The sequence below is a fragment of the Oryx dammah genome, unplaced genomic scaffold (assembly GCF_014754425.2).
Source record: "Oryx dammah isolate SB20612 unplaced genomic scaffold, SCBI_Odam_1.1 HiC_scaffold_22, whole genome shotgun sequence".
Classification (NCBI taxonomy): Eukaryota; Metazoa; Chordata; class Mammalia; order Artiodactyla; family Bovidae; genus Oryx; species Oryx dammah.
Window position 1 is genome coordinate 38,158,163 of NW_024070206.1, and position 22,417 is coordinate 38,180,579.

General features: G+C 38.9%; 1 protein-coding gene across 1 annotated transcript in view; it reads left to right on the forward strand.

Moving 5' to 3' along the window:
• ASXL3 (ASXL transcriptional regulator 3) overlaps positions 1-22,417 on the forward strand; it is a 197,340-nt gene that overhangs the window by 104,793 nt on the left and 70,130 nt on the right. The window contains exon 8 of the mRNA XM_040264812.1: positions 14,820-14,983. Coding sequence (XP_040120746.1) covers positions 14,820-14,983 — 164 coding nt within the window. The remainder of the gene's footprint in view (positions 1-14,819; positions 14,984-22,417) is intronic.

A 22,417-nucleotide genomic window follows, 5' to 3' on the forward strand; every position in this document is an offset into this window, starting at 1 on the left:
TAGCATATTACAGTGGAATGATTTTAAGCATTTTGCTAAATTTGTGAATGATATTGCTGGACGGAGCAGAGGCTAAAGATAAGGGATTTAAAACAATATACGCATTCAAGTAATTATCTGCCAAGTCATGATTCAATCTCACGTGCCGTGTTTTGTTCCTGCTACTGGGTTTCACTTTATTGGAATACACGGTACTGCGGGGCGGGGGGGAGGGGAGGCAACTTTTGTAAAGTGTTCATTGGACTAAAGAGTACACTGTCGGGATACGCTGCAGGAAAACTCCTCTGCCTTGCTTTTCATCTTATGCTGCTTGAAATATTCAGTAGTGCTTGTCTGAAAACCAGTGTACAATTGCTGAGAAGTGTAGGAGACCCACATAGTAGGTCCTGCAAGTCAGCCCCAGGTTTTCTTCTAAAGATTTCCTTCCTCATAACTTTTCATCAGGAAATCAACAGCAACATTAGGGGGAACAGGAATATGAAAATTGAAAAAGAGGAAAATAAACATATCCTAGGCTGAACATTAAAATTCTAGACCAAACCTGCCTTATTGGATGCCTGGAGCTAATGGCTTCATTTCTCTCAGTTATTTTATCTCTGAGTAAGGGTAATGATCATTGTAACATTTTGTAAAATGGGTGGTAGAAAGTACAAATTTATTGACCTGAACTTTATTACTGGTTCTGCCACTTACTTTCTTGGCAACTTATGGTAATTCTTATTTGCAGAGTTTATCTGTTTGTAAAATTCAAGCAAGATTTTAACCCATGTATTTATTGATTGAGTAAAGATTTATTGATTGCCAACTGTATACCAAGATTTTGTTAAATTCTGGGAGCATATTTTCAGTAAAGTCTTTATAATAGGGTTTAGATAGCCTTATATCAGAGATCTTTGGGGAAACAGAATTTATTTTTGCTTCAAATTCTTTAAATATAGCATAATTATCTTTTTCATTGTTTCCAAGGCTAAATCATTTTATAGTTATTGTCTGGCCTCAAATGTGTAAGTTAGTGTATAACCATACCTACATATATATTGACATTTTCCCCTTAATCTTTGAGTTTTCTAAAGTATTTTAAGTAGCTTCTGAAGTTGAAAAGTGTAATGGGAGAGTGATATGTAAAGAATATACTAAAAAGAAACAAGCCCCCCAAAACATCATGTTATGATACCTTCAGTTCAGTTCAGTCGCTCAGTCGTGTCCGACTCTTTGTGACCCCATGAATCACAGCATGCCAGGCCTCCCTGTCCATCACCAACTCCCAGAGTTCACTCAGACTCACGTCCATCAAGTTGGTGATGCCATCCAGCCATCTAATCCTGTGTCGTCCCCTTCTCCTCCTGTCCCCAATCCCTCCCAGCATCAGAGTCTTTTCCAATGAGTCCACTCTTCGCATGAGGTGGCCAAAGTACTGGAGTTTCAGCTTTAGCATCATGCCTTCCAAAGAAATCCCAGGGCTGAGCTCCTTCAGAATGGACTGATTGGATCTCCTTGCAGTCCAAGGGACTCTCAAGAGTCTTCTCCAACACCACAGTTCAAAAGCATCCATTCTTCGGCTCTCAGCCTTCTTCACAGTCCAACTCTCACATCCATACATGACCACTGGAAAAACCTTAGCCTTGACTAGATGGACCTTAATCGGCAAAGTAATGTCTCCGCTTTTGAATATGCTATCTAGGTTGGTCATAACTTTTCTTCCAAGGAGTAAGCGTCTTTTAATTTCATGGCTGCAGTCACCATATGATACCTTAAGTAATTAAAAAGTCAGTGACCGTCTGTTAAATTTGTGTGCTACCAACCTCAGGAAAGTCAACACCATATCATGAGTTTAAGAAAATTCAAGGCACAGGGACCTCTTCATCCCTTTAATTAGCTGCCTTCAGGGCTGGGAGGTAAGCAAGGCTTGTACTCTTTTCAGGATCCTATCAGATGTTCAGGTCTTCAGTCAGGATCTTTTGTTTTAATTGTCATAACCTAGGAATCCTGCATGCCACTAAACATCTTTTGGCTCATTTGCTAGCAAATGTAAAAGGCGACAAAGGAGAGAGACCACTGTGTTCTTGTTAACCTGCTTTTTTGTTAGACTACAGAGTACTGGAAATAATGAAGCTACTTTAAGGAAGGCATGCAAGGGTAAACTGTCACCCACTCCCTGTATTTAATGCAGTGGTCTAGGTACTATGGGGCTTCCCTGGTGGCTCATTGGTAGAGAATTCGCCTGCCAATGCAGGAGACCCGGGTTCGATTCCTATGTGGGGAAGATCCTCTGGAGAAGGAAATGGCAACCCACTCCAGTATCCTTGCCTGGAAAAATCCCATGAACAGAGGAGCCTGGCTGGCTACATTCCATGGGACCGCAGAAGAGTTGGCCATAACTTAGCGACTTGAGCAATGACTATATACTTTGCCATGTTATCTCATTTGCTTCAATTATGTACAGTAGAATGATTTTTGTTTTGCACCTGAATAAACTGAGGGCCAGAGGGTGAAGGAGGTGGTCCATAAATGACATGGCTAAAGATCTAAGCCAGGGACTGGCTGGCTCCCAAAATCTAAACTGTTATCTGGGGATATGTTCTGAATGTCTAGTCTACCTAGACCTGTGGGCATCAGTGAAGAGCAGCATAGCATCCATGATGTGATGAGCCTGCCATGGGTGCTGAAATGTAGGGACCCTAGTTAAACATAGGAGGAGAGCTAGCAACTAACAGATTTTCTGGCTGATCCTGTAAAATCAGACAGAGGAAGAAGATGGGATTTAAAATAAGTCAATTAATGTAAAAATCTGTCAAAAGTTACCTGCAGTTTATTACTAGGAAGGTACTCTGACTGACTGACTAACCCAGCAACCAGCTGAGTACAGTGGCTTCTTTTGTGCAAATGAAGTCAGTAGTACTGATTAACCCTCCAGTGTATGCCCAGCACTATAAGATGAGAAGTGAAAACATGTCAAAGGGAAGTAAAACGGCCTTAAATGTAACCATCTCCAGGTAGTATCTCATGTCTCTTTTAGGAAGTGATGTTTCTGATGTTCTGTGACCTTAGGGATCTTACAGAGTAAAAGATTCTGTGTGCTGTGCAACATTTTAGAATCAGGATGGTTTTATTACTTCATATATATATGTACATTTTGCTCCCCACTCTTTGCCATGAAGTTGTTACTTCCTTAGAAACAGTGACTTTCCCATCTACCTTTGTAGTACTTTCTGCACCCATTATGTCTCTCTCATTTAGTAGGTGTTGAATACGTTTTCAGCGAGTTATTTATAAGTAACAGGATGGCAAGTATATCTGTCTTGATGAGTGAGACATCCTGTAGTTTTCTGCATAGTAGGATAGTTACTTCTATGTAGTTGAATAAGATTCACCCTGTGCTTCTTCGGGAAGGTCTTTCTTTGTTGAACCAACACAAGGTGAATACAAAACCAGATGAGCCCACCCAGCACTCCTTAGCCAGCCAGATAGAGTCATCTGCCTCTCCTACCAGTTAGACATCTAATTCACACAGTTTTAGAAATGTAGCTTTAACCTTCTTTGTCTTCTCTATGGAGAGATAACTATGTAAGTCCTCAGTTCATTTCAGTCGCTCAGTCGTGTCCGACTCTTTGCGACCCCATGAATTGCAGCACGCCAGGCCTCCCTGTCCATCACCAACTCCCAGAGTTCACTTAGACTCACGTCCATCGAGTCAGTGATGCCATCCAGCCATCTCATCCTCTGTTGTCCCCTTCTCCTCCTGCCCCCAATCCCTCCCAGCATCAGAGTCTTTTCCAATGAGTCAACTCTTCGCGTGAGGTGGCCAAAGTACTGGAGTTTCAGCTTTAGCATCATTCCTTCCAAAGAAATCCCAGGGCTGATCTCCTTCAGAATATAAGTCCTAGCCTGTTGAAATCATTCTGAATGAAAATAAATGCTGTAAGTCTATTCTACCTTCAGCTGGTAATTCTGAAATTAAATCCAGTCCAAATTAGACTTCAGACTGTTAAGTCTAGAGTTTGATCCTCATTGTCAGATTATCCTAATAGGACATAAAATACTCCTAGTTGTCCCTGAATGCTTCCTGTTGGTCTTTGGCAGTTACTTAATTTGTCCAATAGTGGAATAGTCATCCTGTCCAAGGTAATAGGTTTCAACAGGATCTTGGCATCTAAATATATGTGGCTCAGGGCACTGAGAATTCCAGAGTTTCCCCGAGGTCCCTGCAGTAAAGGACAGACCACAGTGCAACCCTCCTCAGGTTCCTTCACAGGCCAGCTTTCTGGGGAGGCTGAGGAGCATACAGTGGTGGTGGTGGTGTGGCAGCAGCAGTGACAGTATTATAGTAGTAATCATGAGAAAGCTTCAGCATCCCTCAGCTGTTTCAGTTCTGATAGTGATCTTGAAATTCTTATGAGAAATACTGATAGCACTCAGCTTGGGAACCCACTACTTTTTGCATAGTTTTTTTTTTTTTTTTTTTTTCTGTTTTATCTTATTTGTTCTTGGCCAGGGTTTTGTGGTTATTTCTCCGAGTAGCTCTCTGGCTGAGTAGACATGGTGATGTGGGTTACTCTGAGTGAGTGCAGTTGAAAAAGAAAATGGATCTAAAGAGTATTTCTCTGATGATGTTATATTAAAAAACAATCGAAACTTTGTTGGTCCCTCTCCCATTTCTGAACCATGCCTGGTAGAAAATACTAACCTGACATGCATGAAAACAAACTAACAGTATCTGCAAGGGCCCTTTGATTATCTCAGGGCTTGAAAATTACTATAGTATTAGACCACCAAATAACTAGGTGGAAAAACCACATCAGTGAGATGTAAGGTGGGTTCTGACTGAAAATGGAGTTTGAAGTATATGGGTTTTTTTTGCCTAATCAGTTGTTTTAATGTCCTTTATCATTAACTTGGTGGTGGTTTAGTCGCCAAGTCCTGTTCAACTCTTGTGACCCCGTGGACTGTAGCTCTCCAGGCTCCTCTGTCCATGGGATTTCCCAGGTAATAATATTGGAGAGGGTTTCCATTTCCTTCTCTAGGGGATCTTCCAGACGCACAGATCGAATCCAGGTCTCCTGCGTTGCAGGCAGATTTTTTACCGACTAAGCCACCAGGGAAGCCCATATCCTTATCTTAGCAAAGGATAACACTCATATAAAACCTCACCTATGGAGTTTTCTGAGAGATGGATTATGAAATTTACAAAAAATTATTAATGATAATCTTTCTTACCACTTCTTTGGTATGAATTTCTTGTATATTTCCATAAGTAAAATGTAAGTTCCTTGAATTAGAGGTCGTTGATCTATACCATTTATAATTATGCTTCTTCCTTCCTAGTCACACAGTAGGAGTTTAAAAAGTGCTTGCTAAACAAATTCTAGCTTCTAATGGATGTCTCTGAGGGGATTTTAATAAATGTCCTCGGTGAGCCCAACTTCTGGGATTCATTCCAGTATATTTTATTAGGTTTAATCTTTTTGTAGTGAAGAATTACAACTTTGCTGGTTTCATAAAATATTACATACTTTTAAGATAAATTAATGCTGGAAAGTAAAAAAATTGAATAGTAACCTGAAATCTTGTCATCAACAATAACTTTCCCTGTTGTTTTATAAATAGTATTTGACATCTCCTAATTGTAGCCATAGTCAGAGGTCATCTTAGAAAAACCAAATTATACCATTTTAATTAAAAATACTAAATTTAATTAAGTTTGGCCTGAATAATAAAAAAGAATGGAAGTAAAACCAAAAACGAGATCGCTAAACATTGCCACAAGATGTATTCATATCTGAAAGTTCTCTCCAAAGCTGTTAAAATGTGACAGATTGAAATAGAAGTGATAATTTTTTTAACTACTCAGACTTTGGATAATATATTTTGAAGGAGGGGGAGATAATTGCACTTACAGTCGCTCTTACCTCTGTGTTTTCATTATGTTATTTTTTAAGTGGGCTTTCCTGGTGGCTCAGCTGGTAAAGAATCTGCCTGCAATGTGGGAGACCTGGGTTGGGAAGATCCCCTAGAGAAGGCAGCGACTACCCACTCCAGTATTCTGACCTGGAGAATTCCATGGACTGTATAGTCCATAGAGTTGCAAAGAGTCCATCAGGATTATTAACATTTAAAAATCTTTTTTTTTTTTATCATAATCCTTGTTTGTCACTAACCTCATGATACTGTATTGTAAGCGAGTCAATGCTCCCTGATAGAATTTTTACAGTCTCTTCATTTTGTGAAAGGTACTCGGATTTAGGTTGTAGATGGCTAGATTTTGCCCTCTGATCATTATTTTTTCTTTAGACTTCACTCTTCAAAAGCCTACTTTTCTTCACTGAGCTCTTTCAGAATCTATTCCTCTGTAATTTTTTGGAGACAACGAAGAACTCTTTGATTTTGAGCTCTTTCTGTATTTCTTTGGGCAGTTCTTGTAACATAAGGCTTTGGTCTGCCTCTTTAATGGGCTCCTTCCCTCTGCTTGAGTGTATCTCCTGTGGACATTTTATGTGCTAATCCTCTGGGATTTCCCTTCTGGAAAATAGGAAGTTTTAAGCCAACAAGAGCTCCAGAGTCTGCCTTTACTCAGACTGATGCTCTTCAAACTCCCTTTGGTTACAATATAATTTCCCTGACCCCAATCGGATGCTTTCCCATGATTTTATTGACTCCTAATGTTGTCTTCTGTAATATAGACACTTAGTGTGGCAGTTTGGCAATTGTCCCTTCTCTTCTCTGCTTCTCTGGACTTCAACTACTTTATACTTTAGTGTGGAGAAGGCAATGGCACCCCACTCCAGTACTCTTGCCTGGAAAATCCCATGGACAGCGGAGCCTGGTAGGCTGCAGTCTGCAGGTCGCTTGCAGGAATTAGACACTAAGATAACTGCATCTTTGCTTCCTCTGATTAGGGAGGTTAGGTACTAGCTTTGATAAGATAAGACAAGTATAAGATAAGATCAGATATAATGAGCTTGTTCTTAAGCCAATTAAGAATAAATATGTTAGGATAATTAAAATGGGATTAAACATCCTGTGTGGCCACAAATTTAGCAAGAAGTTCTGGCTCAGATGGTAAAGCGTCTGTCTACACTGTGGGAGACCTGGGTTCGATCCCTGGGTCGGGAAGATTCCCTGGAGAAGGAAGTGGCAACCCACTCCAGTATTCTTGCCTAGAAAATCCCATGGACGGAGGAGCCTGGTGCAGGCTACTGCCCATGGGGTCGCAAAGAGTCAGACACGACTGAGCGACTTCACTTTATCTGCTCTGTCTTTGTTCTGAAATTATAAAGCATATTTTTGCTTTGATGGACATCTTTGAATTAGATCTTGTTTTTTTATTTTCTCATGAAAGTCTATGTACCTCTCTGAATCTTTCTTTGCATCTCTGTGATACTCTCCAGATAGTAACCAACAGCATAAGTTTGAAATTCCTTTCTCCTTATAGTCTATTTTATTTTCCTGTGAAACACTAAATATGTAGAAAAATAAAGGTGCTAATCAAACATACATCTGTATCACTTTGACTTCACTCCTAACAAATGTCAAGAGCTTTTTGGGAATCCTTTAGATTTTTTTTAAATTGATAAAATTGTACATTTTTGTGTTTATAAGTGAGATTGGCCACAAATTCTCTTTCTTGTATTATCCTTGTATGTCCTTCTTTTGAAATAAGTTATATTAACTTCATAAAGTAAATTTAAGAGCTGTCTTTCTTTCCCTATTCTCTGGAATACATATATAAGTGGTGGGAGAGTTGCTTGATGTATTGGTAAAGTTAGTCTTCAGAGCTGTTTGTAATATGTGATGTGTATACACTTTGAGTAGGAGGGTTTTCTATTTATTTTATAAGAATTTACACAAATTTATTGGTTTGCTATTTTTAATATAATTTGAAAATTTGTGAGCTTGAAATATTTATCTGTCTTCAAAAGTGAAAGTGAAGTCATGTCCAACTCTTTGCGACCCCATGGACTGTAGCCTACCAGGCTCCTCCATCCATGGGATTTTCCAGGCAAGAATACTGGAATGGGTTGCCATTTCCTTCTCCAGGAGATCTTCCATACCCAGGGATTGAACCCGGGTTTCCCACATTGTAGACAGATGCTTTACCGTCTGAGCCACCAGGGAACCATAAAGTTTTAACTGAACAGTCTGTGGTGTACGTGAAGTCACTCAGTCCTGTCCAACTCTTTGTGACCCCATGGACTGTAGCATACCAGGCTGCTCCATCCCTCGGATTTTCCAGGCAGGAGTAATGGAGTGGGTTGCCATCCTTCTCCAGAGGATCTTCCCAACCCAGGGATTGAACCCACGTTTCCCAATGTAGGCAGACTCTTTACCATCTTAGCCACTGGGGATGTGTTCAAAGATATTGGCTAAAATCGTAGTTCAGTTCAGTCACTCAGTCATGTCTGACTCTTTGAGACCCCATGAATCGCAGCACACCAAGGCTCCCTGTCCATCACCACCTCCCAGAGTTCACTCAGACTCACATCCATCGAGTCAGTGATGCCATCCAGCCATCTCATCCTCTGTCGTCCCCTTCTCCTCCTGTCCCCAATCCCTCGCAGCATCAGAGTCTTTTCCAATGAGTCAACTCTTCACATGAAGTGGCCAAAGTACTGGAGTTTCAGCTTTAGCATCATTCCTTCCAAAGAAACCCCAGGGCTGATCTCCTTCAGAATGGACTGATTGGATCTCCTTGCAGTCCAAGGGACTCTCAAGAGTCTTCTCCAACACCACAGATCAAAAGCATCAATTCTTCAGTGCTCAGCTTTCTTCACACTCCAACTCTCACATCCATACATGACCACAGGAAAAACCATAGCCTTGACTAGACGGACCTTTGTTGGCAGAGTAATGTCTCTGCTTTTCAACATGCTATCTAGGTTGGTCATAACTTTCCTGCCAAGGAGTAAGCGTCTTTTAATTTCATGGCTGCAATCACCATCTGCAGTGATTTTGGAGCTAAAAAAAATAAAGTCTGACATTGTTTCCCCATCTATTTCCCATGAAGTGATGAGACCAGATGCCATGATCTTTGTTTTCTGAATGTTGAGCTTTAAGCCAACTTTTTCATTCTCCTCTTTCACTTTCATCAAGAGGCTTTTTAGATCCTCTTTACTTTCTGCCATAAGAGTGGTGTCATCTGCATATCTGAGGTGATTGATATTTCTCCTGGCAATCTTGATTCCAGCTTGTGTTTCTTCCAGTCCAGCCTTTCTCATGATGTACTCTGCATAGAAGTTAAATAAGCAGGGTGACAGTATACATCCTTGACGTACTGCTTTTCCTATTTGGAACCAGTGTGTTGTTCCATGTCCAGTTCGAACTGTTGCTTCCTGACCTGCATATAGGTTTCCCAAGACGCAGGTCAGGTGGTCTGGTATTCTCATCTCTTTCAGAATTTTCCACAGTTTATTGTGATCCACATAGTCAAAGGCTTTGGCATAGTCAATAAAGCAGAAATAGATGTTTTTCTGGAACTCTCTTGCTTTTTCCATGATCCAGTGGATGTTGGCAATTTGATCTCTGGTTCCTCTGTCTTTTCTAAAACCAGCTTGAACATCTGGAAGTTCACGGTTCACATATTGCTGAAGCCTGGCTTGGAGAATTTTGAGCATTACCTTACTAGCGTGTGAGATGAGTTCAATTGTGCAGTAGTTTGAGCATTCTTTGGCATTGCCTTTCTTTGGCATTGGAATGAAAACTGACCTTTTCCAGTCCTGTGGCCACTGATGAGGTTTCCAAATTTGCTGGCATATTGAGTGCAGCACTTTCACAGCATCATCTTTCAGGATTTGAAATAGCTCAACTGGAATTCCATCACCTCCACTAGCTTTGTTCATAGTGATGCTTTCTAAGGCCCACTTGACTTCACATTCCAGGATGTCTGGCTCTAGGTGAGTGATCACACCATGGTGATTATCCGGGTCGTGAAGATCTTTTTTGTACAGTTCTTCTGTGTATTCTTGCCACCTCTTCTTAATATCTTCTGCTTCTGTTAGGTCCATACCATTTCTGTCCTTTATCGAGCCCATCTTTGCATGAAATGTTCCCTTGGTATCTCTGATTTTCTTGAAGAGATCTCTAGTCTTTCCCATTCTGTTGGTTTCCTCTATTTCTTTGCATTGATCGCTGAGGAAGGCTTTCTTATCTCTTCCTGCTATTCTTCAGAACTCTGCATTCAGATGCTTATATCTTTCCGTTTCTCCTTTGTTTTTCGCCTCTCTTCTTTTCACAGCTATTTGTAAGGCCTCATCCGACAGACATTTTGCTTTTTTGCATTTCTTTTCCATGGGGATGGTCTTGATCCCTGTCTCCTGTACAATGTCAGGAACCTCCGTCCATAGTTCTTCAGGCAGTCTATCAGATCTAGTCCCTTAAGTCTATTTCTCACTTCCACTGTATAACCATAAGGGATTTGATTTAGGTCATCCCTGATGGTCTAGTGGTTTTCCCTACTTTCTTCAATTTAAGTCTGAATTTGGTAATAAGGTGTTCATGATCTGAGCCGCAGTCAGCTCCTGGTCTTGTTTTTGTTGACTGTATAGAGCTTCTCCATCTTTGGCTGCAAAGAATATAATCAATCTGATTTCGGTGTTGACCATCTGGTGATGTCCATGTGTAGAGTCTTCTCTTGTGTTGTTGGAAGAGTGTGTTTGCATTTTGTTGGCAAAACTCTATTAGTCTTTGCCCTGCTTCATTCTGCATTCTGAGGCCAAATTTGCCTGTTATTCCGGTTTTTTTTTGACTTCCTACTTTTGCATTCCAGTCCCCTATAATGAAAAGTACACCTTTTTTGGGTGTTAGTTCTAACAGGTCTGTAGGTCTTCATAGAACCGTTCAACTTCAGCTTCTTCCGCTTTACTGGTTGGGGCATAGGCTTGGATAACTGTGATATTGAATGGTTTGCCTTGGAAATGAACAGAGATCATTCTGTCTTTTTTGAGATTGCATCCAAGTACTGCATTTCGGACTCTTTTGTTGACCATGATGGCTACTCCATTTCTTCTGAGGGATTCCTGCCCACAGTAGTAGATGTAATGGCCATCCGAGTTAAATTCACCCACTCCAGTCCATTTTAGTTTGCTGATTCCTAGAATGTTGACGTTCACCCTTGCCATCTCCTGTTTGACCACTTCCAATTTGTCTTGATTCATGGAACTGACATTCCAGGTTCCCATGCAATATTGCTCTTTATAGCATCAGACCTTGCTTCTATCACCAGTCACATCCACAGCTGGGTGTTGTTTTTGCTTTGGCTCCATCCCTTCATTCTTTCTGGAGTTATTTCTCCGCTGATCTCCAGTAGCATATTGGGCACCTACTGACATCTGCCTCAGCCAGTGCAAGAAATGTACCTTCAGTCCCTGGGTCAGGATGATTCCCTTCGGAAGGCAATGGCCACCCACTCCAACATTCTTGCCTGGAAAATTCTATGGACAGAGGAGCCTGGCATCAGTCTAACGCGGCTGAGCATCCATACATACATACTTTTTAAAATCTAATTTTCATTATAATTATATTTACCTTTGAATCTATACTATACCTCAAATATGTGCCTATGTTTTATTCCTATTAATGTTTATTTAAGCCATCTCTCATTAGAGGTATACCTGTTTTATTAATGTTAATGAAAAAATCCTTTTCCTGTTCTTGATAGTCATAATTGTTCTTTTCTACTTATGAATATCCATTCTGCTTCTTTACAATCTTTCTTCTTCAGTTTTTATTCAATAGTTCACTCATTAACTTCTTGATTTACACACTCAACTCTTGAATTTTCAGTATTTTTTCTACTCTTAAATATGCACAATTTATCTTTATAATCAATTTAACTGCTTTTTACAAATTTTGGCATGTCACTGAGAATCTAAATATTTTGTAATTTCCGTTACAAAACTTTTTATCTCATGAGTTACTTGTAAGTTTGCTTCCAAGTTTCCAAACATATAATGGGTGTGGGAAGACCAGAGAGTTGCTACATTTCTGTTATTGATATCTAAGTTTACTTCTTTGTGGATATAGACATGAGATTTTCTATTATTCTTCAGTATTTGTTTAGACTTACTGGTCTGTTTTGGGTATTTTTTAAAAACTGTTTCTTGAGTGCTGACTAAAAGAAAATGCCTTAGTTCAGTGCTGTATGTTAAATTCATTGGTTTAAGATTGATTATAGTTTTTAAAGTCCTCTGCATTCTTAAATTTTTTACCTGTTACCTCAATGTTAGTCACTCAGTCATGTCCAACTCTTTGTGACCCAATGGACTGTAGCCCAGCAGGCTCCTCTGTCCATGAGATTTCCCAGGAAAGAATCCTGGAGTAGGTAGCCATTTCCTTCTCCAGGAGATTTTCCTGACCCAGGGATTGAACCCAGGTCTCCTGTATTGCAGACAGCTTCTTCACCATCTACTGTCTGATAAAATATGTCCAGATATCCCACTAGCATAATGGAGTACCAATTTCTATTTTTAATTCTCTCAATTTTAAATTTTGAATGTTATGCAGTTTAAATGGATGCAGGCTTAAGGTCATTGTATTTTCCCAATGAATTCATTTTATACCTAAGGAATTACTTTCTTACCCCCCAAAAGGTTTTTTTTTTTTTTAAAGCTTTGTTTATCTTTATCTGGTGTTAATATTATAGTATTGCTTTTCTTGTTGTGTTGAATGTCTGCCTGCTGTTTTGAGTTTTTCTCTTCATTTTCTTCTATTCATGTGATCTTTAAGTATCTCTTGTAAGACAGCATATAATTGGATTGTGTTACTTTTAAAAACTAATATAAAAATCCACTTGTATATTTTTTTATTGAGTTGGGGGACTTAATTAAAAATTTTTTTCTCCTCCTTTTATGACTTCATATGATTGAGTTTTCTTTCCAGGAATTTATTTGGAAGTTCTAAGTCTTTCATTTTTCCCAATGACACCTATAGACTCTACCTACAGAGTTTTAACAAAGTTAAAAACTATATGGTATCTCTTTTGTTCCGAAACAGTGCCAGAGTCATATAGCATTCTCATTTCAGTCGCACTGCATCATCTCTCATGCAATTGTGTACTGTTTTCTTTTTTCCATTTTAATTCGTGTTAGTTTTATTTTCCTCTCTTAGTATTTATTTGGAGTTACTCATGTCTATTCATCTTCTGGTTTTTTATTACTTCTGCAACCCACCCATTCTTGCTTTGAGTTAATTTCTTTGTTTGTTAAAAGCACGCACTAATGATTTTTCAGCATGATTCTCTAAGGGACTATTGTTCAGTTGCTAAGTTGTGTCCATCTCTTTAAGGTAACCCCATGGATTGCAGTACTCCAGGCTTCCCTGTCCTTCACTATCTCCCAAGTTTGCTTAACTCATGTCCATTGAGAGAGTGATGCCATCCAGCCTTCTTATCCTCTGTTGCCCCTTTCTACTCTTGTACTCAATCTTTCCCAGCATCACAGTCTTTTTCCAGTGAGTTGGCTCTTCGCATCAGGTGGCCAAAGTATTGGAGCTTCAGCTTCAGCATCAATCCTTCCAGTGAATATTCAGAGTTGATTTCCTTTAGGATTGACTGGTTTGATCTTGCAGTCCAAAGGACTCTCAAGAATCCTCCAACACCACAGTTTGAAAGCATCAATTACTCAGCACTCAGCCTTCTTTATGGTCCAGCTCTCACGTCTGTACATGACTACAGAAAAGCCATAACTTTGACTATACGGACCTTTGTCAGCAAAGTGATGTCTCTGCTTTTTAATACACTGGCTAGGTTTGTCATAGCTTTTCTTCCAAGAAGAAAGAATCTTTTAATTTTGTGGCTGCAGTCACCATTGGCAGTGATTTTGGAGCCCAAGAAAATAAAATCTGTTACTGTTTCCACTTTCTCTTCATCTATTTCCATGAAGTGATGGGACCAGATGTCACCATTTTAGGTTTTTTTTGAGTGCTGAGTTTTAAGCCAGCTTTTTACTCTATGATTTCACCTTCATCAAGAGGCTCTTTAGTTCCTCTTCTGTTTCTGTCATTAGTGTGGTCTCATCTGCATATCTGAGAGAATTTCCATTTTGGATGGTACTGAAAATATTCTGATATCATTGCTATCATTGCCATTTAGAAGGACATTTTTATTAATGAAATTCTAGATCAAAACTTATTTTCTTTTGGCCCTATTGAAGATATTTCATTGTCATCTGTTATTTATTGGTAATATGATTCCTGGGTCTTATATTGATCTCTTTGCGGGTAATCTGTTTTTGCTCAAAATAATTTTAAGATATTCTTTTTATTTTTGATATTTTGCTATTTCAGCACATGAGATGGAGGAATGAGTATTTATCCTTTTTGTGATTTGGTATGTTGCTTTTTCTGAGGACTCTTGTCATTTTTTAGTTCTAAAACTCAGTTTTTAGTTCTAAAACTTGGAGAGACATTTGCTCTCCAAATATTGCCCCTCTGTGATATGCGGTGTTTTTTCATTCTCAAACTCCTATAAATGTGCATCCTGACTGCTTAATCTACTCCCTGTATTTTTGCTCTATCCTGCATTTTTGACTCATTTTTAATGCTGCATTCCAGATATTTTTATCAACTTTATCTAGACCTGGTGCTATTTTGGGTTAAATAAACAGATGGTATTGAGTGAAGTAGACATTATGAAAATTAAAGGCAACTAAGGCAAGATAGAAACGCAAAGAAGCTTTGGAGATTTTCTTCTGATATGTCACTCTGAAAAGAGACACAATTAAGTACATTATCGAATATATATATACCTTCAGTATACATTTTATGTGTGTGTACAGGTGTATGTTTTCCCAATCTATAGTGAATTCATACCTCTTGCTTATTTATCACAGGACACTTGAAATGGACCAAAGCTGAGGACATTGACATAGAAACCCCGGGATCTATTCTTGTCAACACTAACTTGAGGGCATTAATAAATAAACATACATTTGCTTCCTTACCTCAGCATTTTCAACAGTACCTCCTGCTTTTGCTCCCAGAAGTGGATAGGCAGGTAAGTAGAAGTTTCAGACATTTGATATCAGTTACCAGTTATATCATTATGAAGTGCCGGGTCTGTTATCAAAGATGACTGATACCTGAGTGGATGGTTTTGTAATAATCTAGTATATTTATGTAATTTATATACTTATTGCTGGCATTAGTGTGTTTGCTTAATCTGCCAAAACAGACTCATTTTTTACTATCACTAGTGAGCCAGTTAAAATTTTAAAATATAGCACATTGCCATAGAGTGGAAACAACAGACCTACCCACATTGAGAAGGAAAAACAAAGAAATCAAACGTTCCATTATCAAATAAATCTTTGAAGTAGCTGCTCCTTTGCCCTGAGGGAATATTGAAGTGCAGCAATAAAAAGCCAGGGTTTCTAAGAAATTATGTAAATGTTTTCATTCTCAGCTCTTTCCAAAAAGCATTTAAAATTTATGTTTGGAGTTGGCTTCTGAGAGTCTATCATCATGAATATGATTGCCTATAAATAATCACCTTTTTATCTTTATTTTTAGTTGAACTGGAAATGCTTTAAGTGTATTTTTATATTTTTGAAAAGCTTATAAAATAAGGAAGTACAAATATAGACTCATAATAGCAGGCATCAATCATCTTCTAAAGCTGTTTGCTTTGAAAAGAAAAAAAAATTTCATCACATAAACTTTTATTAAATTTCACAAAATTATTAAATGGTAACTAAGGAAACATTTCCTTGCAATTCTCATTTCAATAAGAGTTGACACTGTATGTAGTTTCCAGTTGATGGACATATTATGCATGTGTTTATAAATCTGCATCTCAAAACTATAGACACATCCATAAATTGATATGGGCAAGGTTGATTCAATATTTCCATATTATTTTGAACAAATATTCTTAGCTTTTTATTTGATTCTGTTTTCTCCTAACTTAACAACTCTTTCATACATACTTAAAATTTGATGAGCTGCTATTTTCTACCATTCTTTTGTATATCTTTGGTGGATATTATTGTTCATTTTAGAAAAATACTATTTTGATTTTTGTGCATTTTTGTTTGAAAATTTATTCAGTATTTACTTCTGAATATAATAAATATTTGGTGCTTTGGAATAACAGAAATACAGTAAGTACCTATTACATATTTATTGAATCAGTGATTAAATACACTCTAGTTGGACACAGAAGCTATATTCCTAAATAATGAAAATATGAGTTAGAAACAGGTGAACATAGAAAAGCACAAAGTAAATTGAACTTTTGTATGTAGAAGGGAAAAAATAATCACAAATTCAAGATCCTTGAATTGGGCCTAGAAGTATAGGCAGAATTTGAATAAAATAGGTGGAGATGTATTTTATGTGAAAGATTCAAATATACAAAATCAAAAGTAAATTGTGAGCGGAATCTGGATTATAGGAACGACAGTACCATTGCGTCTGGAATGACAAATTAGAAGTCGATTTTAGAAGATGCCTTGAGTATAAGGCTAAGAAGTCTGAAGCAGTGTTCTTGCCGTGTTTGCAGTGCAAAGCCATTGAAGGCTTTTGAGCAGAGCTGTGTAATAAGATCACTACTTCTTAAGAAAATTATTCTGGCAATACTGAAAAGGTAATGTTAGAGATGGGAAGCAAGAAAGTGGAAAGGGTTGTTAGAAGGTCATTTTAGTTGTTCCAGAAGGCTAAATGAGAGCTTGAATTTGAGGAATAGCATTGAACTTGAAAAGGAACGTGGTTTAGCTGCTAAGTTGTGTCCAGCTCTTGCAACCCCATGGACTGTAGCCTGCCTGGCTTCTCTGTTCTTGGGATTCTCCAGGCAAGAGTACTAGAATGGGTTGCCATTTCCTTTTCCAGGGGATCTTCCAGACCCAGGGATCAAACCCAGGTCTCCTGCATTGCAGGCAGATTCTTTACCAACTGAGCTACAAGGGAAAGGAATGAGATAATGCAGTCACCATCACCAGTCACATAGCCACCATCATCACTATCATCCAGTGGTAGCAATTTTACATTTTTCCAAATAACACTTGAAGCAGCATTTCGGGAGAAGTCTCTGATAATTCTTGGGTTTCAGGTTGGTATGACTGAGCATTGCGTTCAGGTATTTAGAAACACTTTATTTATTTGGGGGACAGTGAACTTATTAGTTACACAGCTGTTCCCTCCACTTCACGGTATGTGCGGTTTACCTTGTTTACAGTTCTACCTCCTGTTGCTGGAATGAGATTCAGCATATATAAAATACTCACATCTTTCTGCAAGAAAGAAATGACAGATTGTCTTAGGATTAGCCAAGTATTTCAGTAACCCAGAAGGCCACTCTGAATAAGTCTAATATTTAAACCAACCTGTAGCAGTTTCTGTTACTCAGTATTTTCCAGTCACTGTGAGGCATATAAATGACTAAGGCACAATATCTGTCCTCAAAGAACAGGTAGTTCAGTGGAAAATTATGTATTCAAGAAATATTTACAGAGCATGTATTATTACTTTGCTAAATACAGAGGCTTCAAGAATGATTCTTGCAGAGGAATAGTAGGTAGAAGAGAAAGACAAGCTTATCCTGAAGTACATCTTCCTGTTTACTAGGAAAGAAGTCTGATAACTGGATAGATCTATGGGAAATTTAGTATAAGACCAGGCTTTCTATCTTATCTTAGAAATATAAAGAAAGTCCTCAGAAGGCAGAGAGGGTGAAGAACTTTATTTATTTATTTTTTAACATAAATTTATTTATTTTAATTGGAGGTTAATTACTTTACAATATTGTATTGGTTTTGCCATACATCAACATGAATCCGCCACAGGTATACACATGTTCCCCATCCTGAACCCCCATCCCCATTCCCTCCCCATACCATCCCTCTGGGTCATTCCAGTGCACCAGCCCCAAGCATCCTAGTACTGAAGAAGATTTTATGATGAAACAGATGCTTAACTTGCACCTTGAAGGTGTTTTGTAAGTAGCATCAAGAGAAAGTGCATTTTACAGAGGGAGAGCTTGTCATTTACAAAGACTTGCTGTGTGTATGGTAGGATACTGTGCTAAAGGACAGTGTGGTCTACAACCTGGGAGACCTGGTTGCAGAGTCAACTCTTTAACTTTTTCTGAAACCAGGGGGTACTCAAGTGATTTCTCAAATGAGAAACAGCAGACGTAAAATAATTTAAATAAATGTTGTACTGCCTGGACCTAGGGCAGGAGAAGAAGATCCAAAGGATAAATAAAGTCAGTCCTTATTTTCTCTTAGGAGCCAGTAGCCCTGTAAGTAATGTATTGGACGAAAGATCAGACCCAGGGAGACTGGGTAAGAGATAAAGACAGTAGTTGAGATAAGAGATTAAGAGTCTTCTTTGATTTATGTCATCTAGTGTTGTGCCTGTGTTTTCCTCTAAGAGTTTTATGGTTTCTTACATTTAGGTCTGTAATCCATTTTGAGTTTATCTTTGTGTATGGTGGTAGGAAGTGTTCTAATTTCATTCTTTTACATGGAGCTGTCCAGTTTTCCTGGCACCAGTTATTGAAGAGGCTGTCTTTGCCCCATTGTATAGTCTTGCCTCTTTTGTCAAAAATAAGGTAATCATAGGTGCATGGGTTTATTTCTGGGCTTTCTATCTTATTCCATTGGTCTATATTTATGTTTCTGTGCAAGTGCCATGCTGTCTTGATGACTGTAGCTTTGTAGTATAACCTGAAGTCAGGAAGGTTGATTCCTCTAGCTCCATTCTTCTTTTTCAAGACTGGTTTGGCTGTTCGGGGTCTTCTGTGTTTCCATATGAATGGTGAATTTTTTTGTTCTAGTTCTGTGAAAAATACCATTGATGATTTCATAGGGATCACGCTGAATCTGTAGATTGCATTTGGTAGTATATTCATTTTCACAATATTGATTCTTCCCATCTAGGAACACGGAATATTTCCTCTATATGTTGTCCTTGATTTCTTTCATTAGTGTCTTGTAATTTTCTGTGTACAGTTCTTTTGTCTCCTTAGGGGTGACATAAATCAAAGCAAGATCCTCTGTGACCCACCTCCTAGAATAACAAATAAAAACAAAAGTAAACACATGGGACCTGATTAAACTTAAAAATTTTGCACAGCAAAGAAAACTGTAAACATGGTGAAAAGACAGCTGTCAGAATGGGAGAAAATAATAACAAATGAAACAACTGACAAAGGATTAATTTCCAAAATATACAAGCAGCTCGTACAACTCAATATCAGAAAAACAAACAACCCAATAAAAAAATGGGAAAAAGACCTAAACAAACATTTTTCTAAAGAAGACATCCAGATGGCTAGGAAACACATGAAAAGATGCTCAACATCACTCATTATTAGAGAAATTCAAATCAAAACTACAATGAGATATCACCTCACATGGGTCAGAATAGCCATCATCAAAAAGTCTACAAACATTAAATGCTGGAGAGGGTGTGAAGAAAAGGGAACACTTGCACTGTTGGTAGAAATGTACATTGATACAGCCACTATAGAAGATGGTATGGAGAGTCCTTAAAAAACTAGGAATAAAACCACCATAGGACCCAACAATCCCACTCCTAGGCATATACCCTGAGGAAACCAAAATTGAAAAAGACAAGTGTATCCTGTTGTTCACTGCAGCATTATTTACAATAGCTAGCACATGGAGGCAACCTAGATGTCCATCAACAGATGAATGGTAAAAGAAGTTGTGGTACATATATACACAATGTAATATTACTCAGCCATATAAAGGAACACATTTGAGTCAGTTCTAATGAGGTGGATGAACCTGAAACCTTTTATATAGAGTGAAGTAAGTCAGAAAGAAAAAGATTAAATATTGTATTCTAATGCATATATATGGAATCTAGAAAAATAGTACTGAAAAATTTACTTACAGGGCAGCAGTGGAGAAACAGACATAGAGAACAGACTTACAGATATGGGGACAGGGGAGGAGAGGGTGAGATGTATGGAAAGAGTAACATGGAAACTTACATTGCCATATGTAAAATTGATAGCCAATGGGAATTTGCAGTGTGGCTCAGGAAACTCAAACAGGGGCACTGTATCAACCTAGAGGGGTGGGGTGGGGAGGGAAATGGGAGGGAGGTTTGGAAGGGAGGGGATATATGTATATCTATGGCTGATTGATGTTGAGGTTTTACAGAAAACAAAATTCTATAAAGCAATTATCCTTCAATAAAAAAATAAATTAATTTAAAAAAAAGAGAGATTAAGAGTCTGGCCTAAGACATCAGGCCTTGGAGAAGAAATGAAAGGACTGAATTCCCTGCATATTTTCAACCCTGAAGAGTAAATGACACTGCCCGTGGGGTCAGTTTGTAGAAGGTCTGGAGGCAACTGGAGATACTATCTAGGGTTATTTGGGAGGACAGGAAGACTCTGTGGCCCCATCCACATTCGACATTGAGAAATTGAGAACTGTCTCTCTGCCCTGCTGGAGCTGAGCTCAGCCCTCTCTCCCAGCAGCAAGGAACAGGCGACTGAATGCAACAAGCTTCCAAAACTGCTCTATTTCTGTTCACTTTATAAAAATCCAAAAGGAGGTGAACATCACCATTTTCTAGGCCAGAAGGAGTAGGAAAGGCATGGAAATGTGAATCTGATTACACAAATTTACTTGAGTCAGTGGAAGGTTGTGCAATTATGTGAAATTTCACTTGTATGAAAGCCTGATTTCACATATTTTTACAAAATTTGAAATTCTCAGCTTTCTTGTCTTCTTCCTTTGACTGCCCAGGTTACTGCCCGAGTTCTCCCCTGAAGCAGTCCTACAGACTCTCCTGTTCTGGGCCATGTGAAGCCAAAGTGTAATTCATTATGACACCTTTAAAATAAGGGAAGCTGGGTTCCCCATTTATCATTAAGCCAGCCTTTCTGGTATTTGTTTTTTTTCCATGTTTGTACTTTTCCTTTCTTTTTCTAGAGGACTGTTTATCTTAGATTACATGTTTTACATATTCCTAGTTGTTTTATAACTTTGTCACATCTAGTTTATTTTAATTTTACCTCACACACATTATGCTGCAATTAACAGAAAACTGAACTCAAACTTACTTAAATATAAAGGGGATTTATTGGCTCAGGTAACTGTAAGATGAAGGTTGGAGTAGGCTTCTAGTTGTTAGTCCAAGGATTCAGTTATCACTGACCAGTTTAACTGTGTTTAAAGAATTCATTTAAAAGATCTTTTCTCTTGTAATTGGTACTATTCTAAACCTGAATCCCTTTGTGGTAAGATGGCTACCTGAATTTTTCAAAACTGGGTGTTTTTCTGCTGGTTCACATTCTTAGGGCATATATTTGAAGCTGTTTGTTGACCTCAGATTGGGACTTTATGCTGGGACTCCAACCCAGCAAAAACCCAGGATGGGACACAAACCCACATGGTCAGGACTTGCTGCTGCTGCTGCTGAGTCGCTTCAGTCGTGTCCGACTCTGCACGACCCCAGAGACGGCAGCCCACCAGGCTCCCCCGTCCCCGGGATTCTCCAGGCAAGAACACTGGAGTGGGGTGCCATTTCCTCCTCCAATGCGTGAAAGTGAGAAGTGAAAGTGAAGTCGCTCAGTCCTGTCCGGCCCTTAGTGATGCCATGGACTGCAGCCTACCAGGCTCCTCCATCCATGGGAGTTTCCAGGCAAGAGTACTGGAGTGGGGTGCCATTTCCTTCCAGACCAAACCCACGGTACTGGTTTTAGGACATGATGGAGCTCAGGTTCTTGATGCCTCATCACAGAAAGAATTTAGTGAGAGACAAAGGGATAGGTAATACGTAGATTTTTTCAGATTCAGGGAGAAGCATACTCCACAGAGAGAGTAAGGGCCATTGCAGAGGGTGAGTCTGGAGAGAGTATGAGCCATCGCAGAGGGCAGAATCTGGCGGCCTTGAGATGTGCTGTAGTTAGTTTTTATGGGCTGGGTAACTTCATATGCTAATGAGTGGGAGGCTTATTCCAGCTATTTGGGGGAAGGGATGGAGATTTCCAGGAATTGGGCCCACTCTGTGGTCTTTTGGTAGTGTTTTGGAACTGTCAGGAAGCCTCTGGGTGTGTCATTTAGCTTGCTGATTGAGGATCAAAGGCTAGTCAGAGTCTACTTGTCTGCCATCTTGGACCCATTTGATTTTAATTGGTTTATGTTGTGTCCTTGGACTATGTCATTCCTTCATAAGTTGTGCCCTGCCTCTTTCCTTCCTATTACATGTTAATACTCCTGTCCTAGTATTTCACACACAAGACCTAAGAGTCACATGAATGGTACTATATGGATCAGCTGTCCACTTAAACAATGACTCCAACTGGGGGGAAATGGAATATTCAAATTGGTTTAAAGCAGCCAGGCCTATTCTTGAACTTTAGAGTGCTCATCATCTCCAAAAGTAAAATGGTGCACTGTAAGGAATTCAGGAATACTTTAGAAATTTGGTTTTTAGGAAGTTTTGT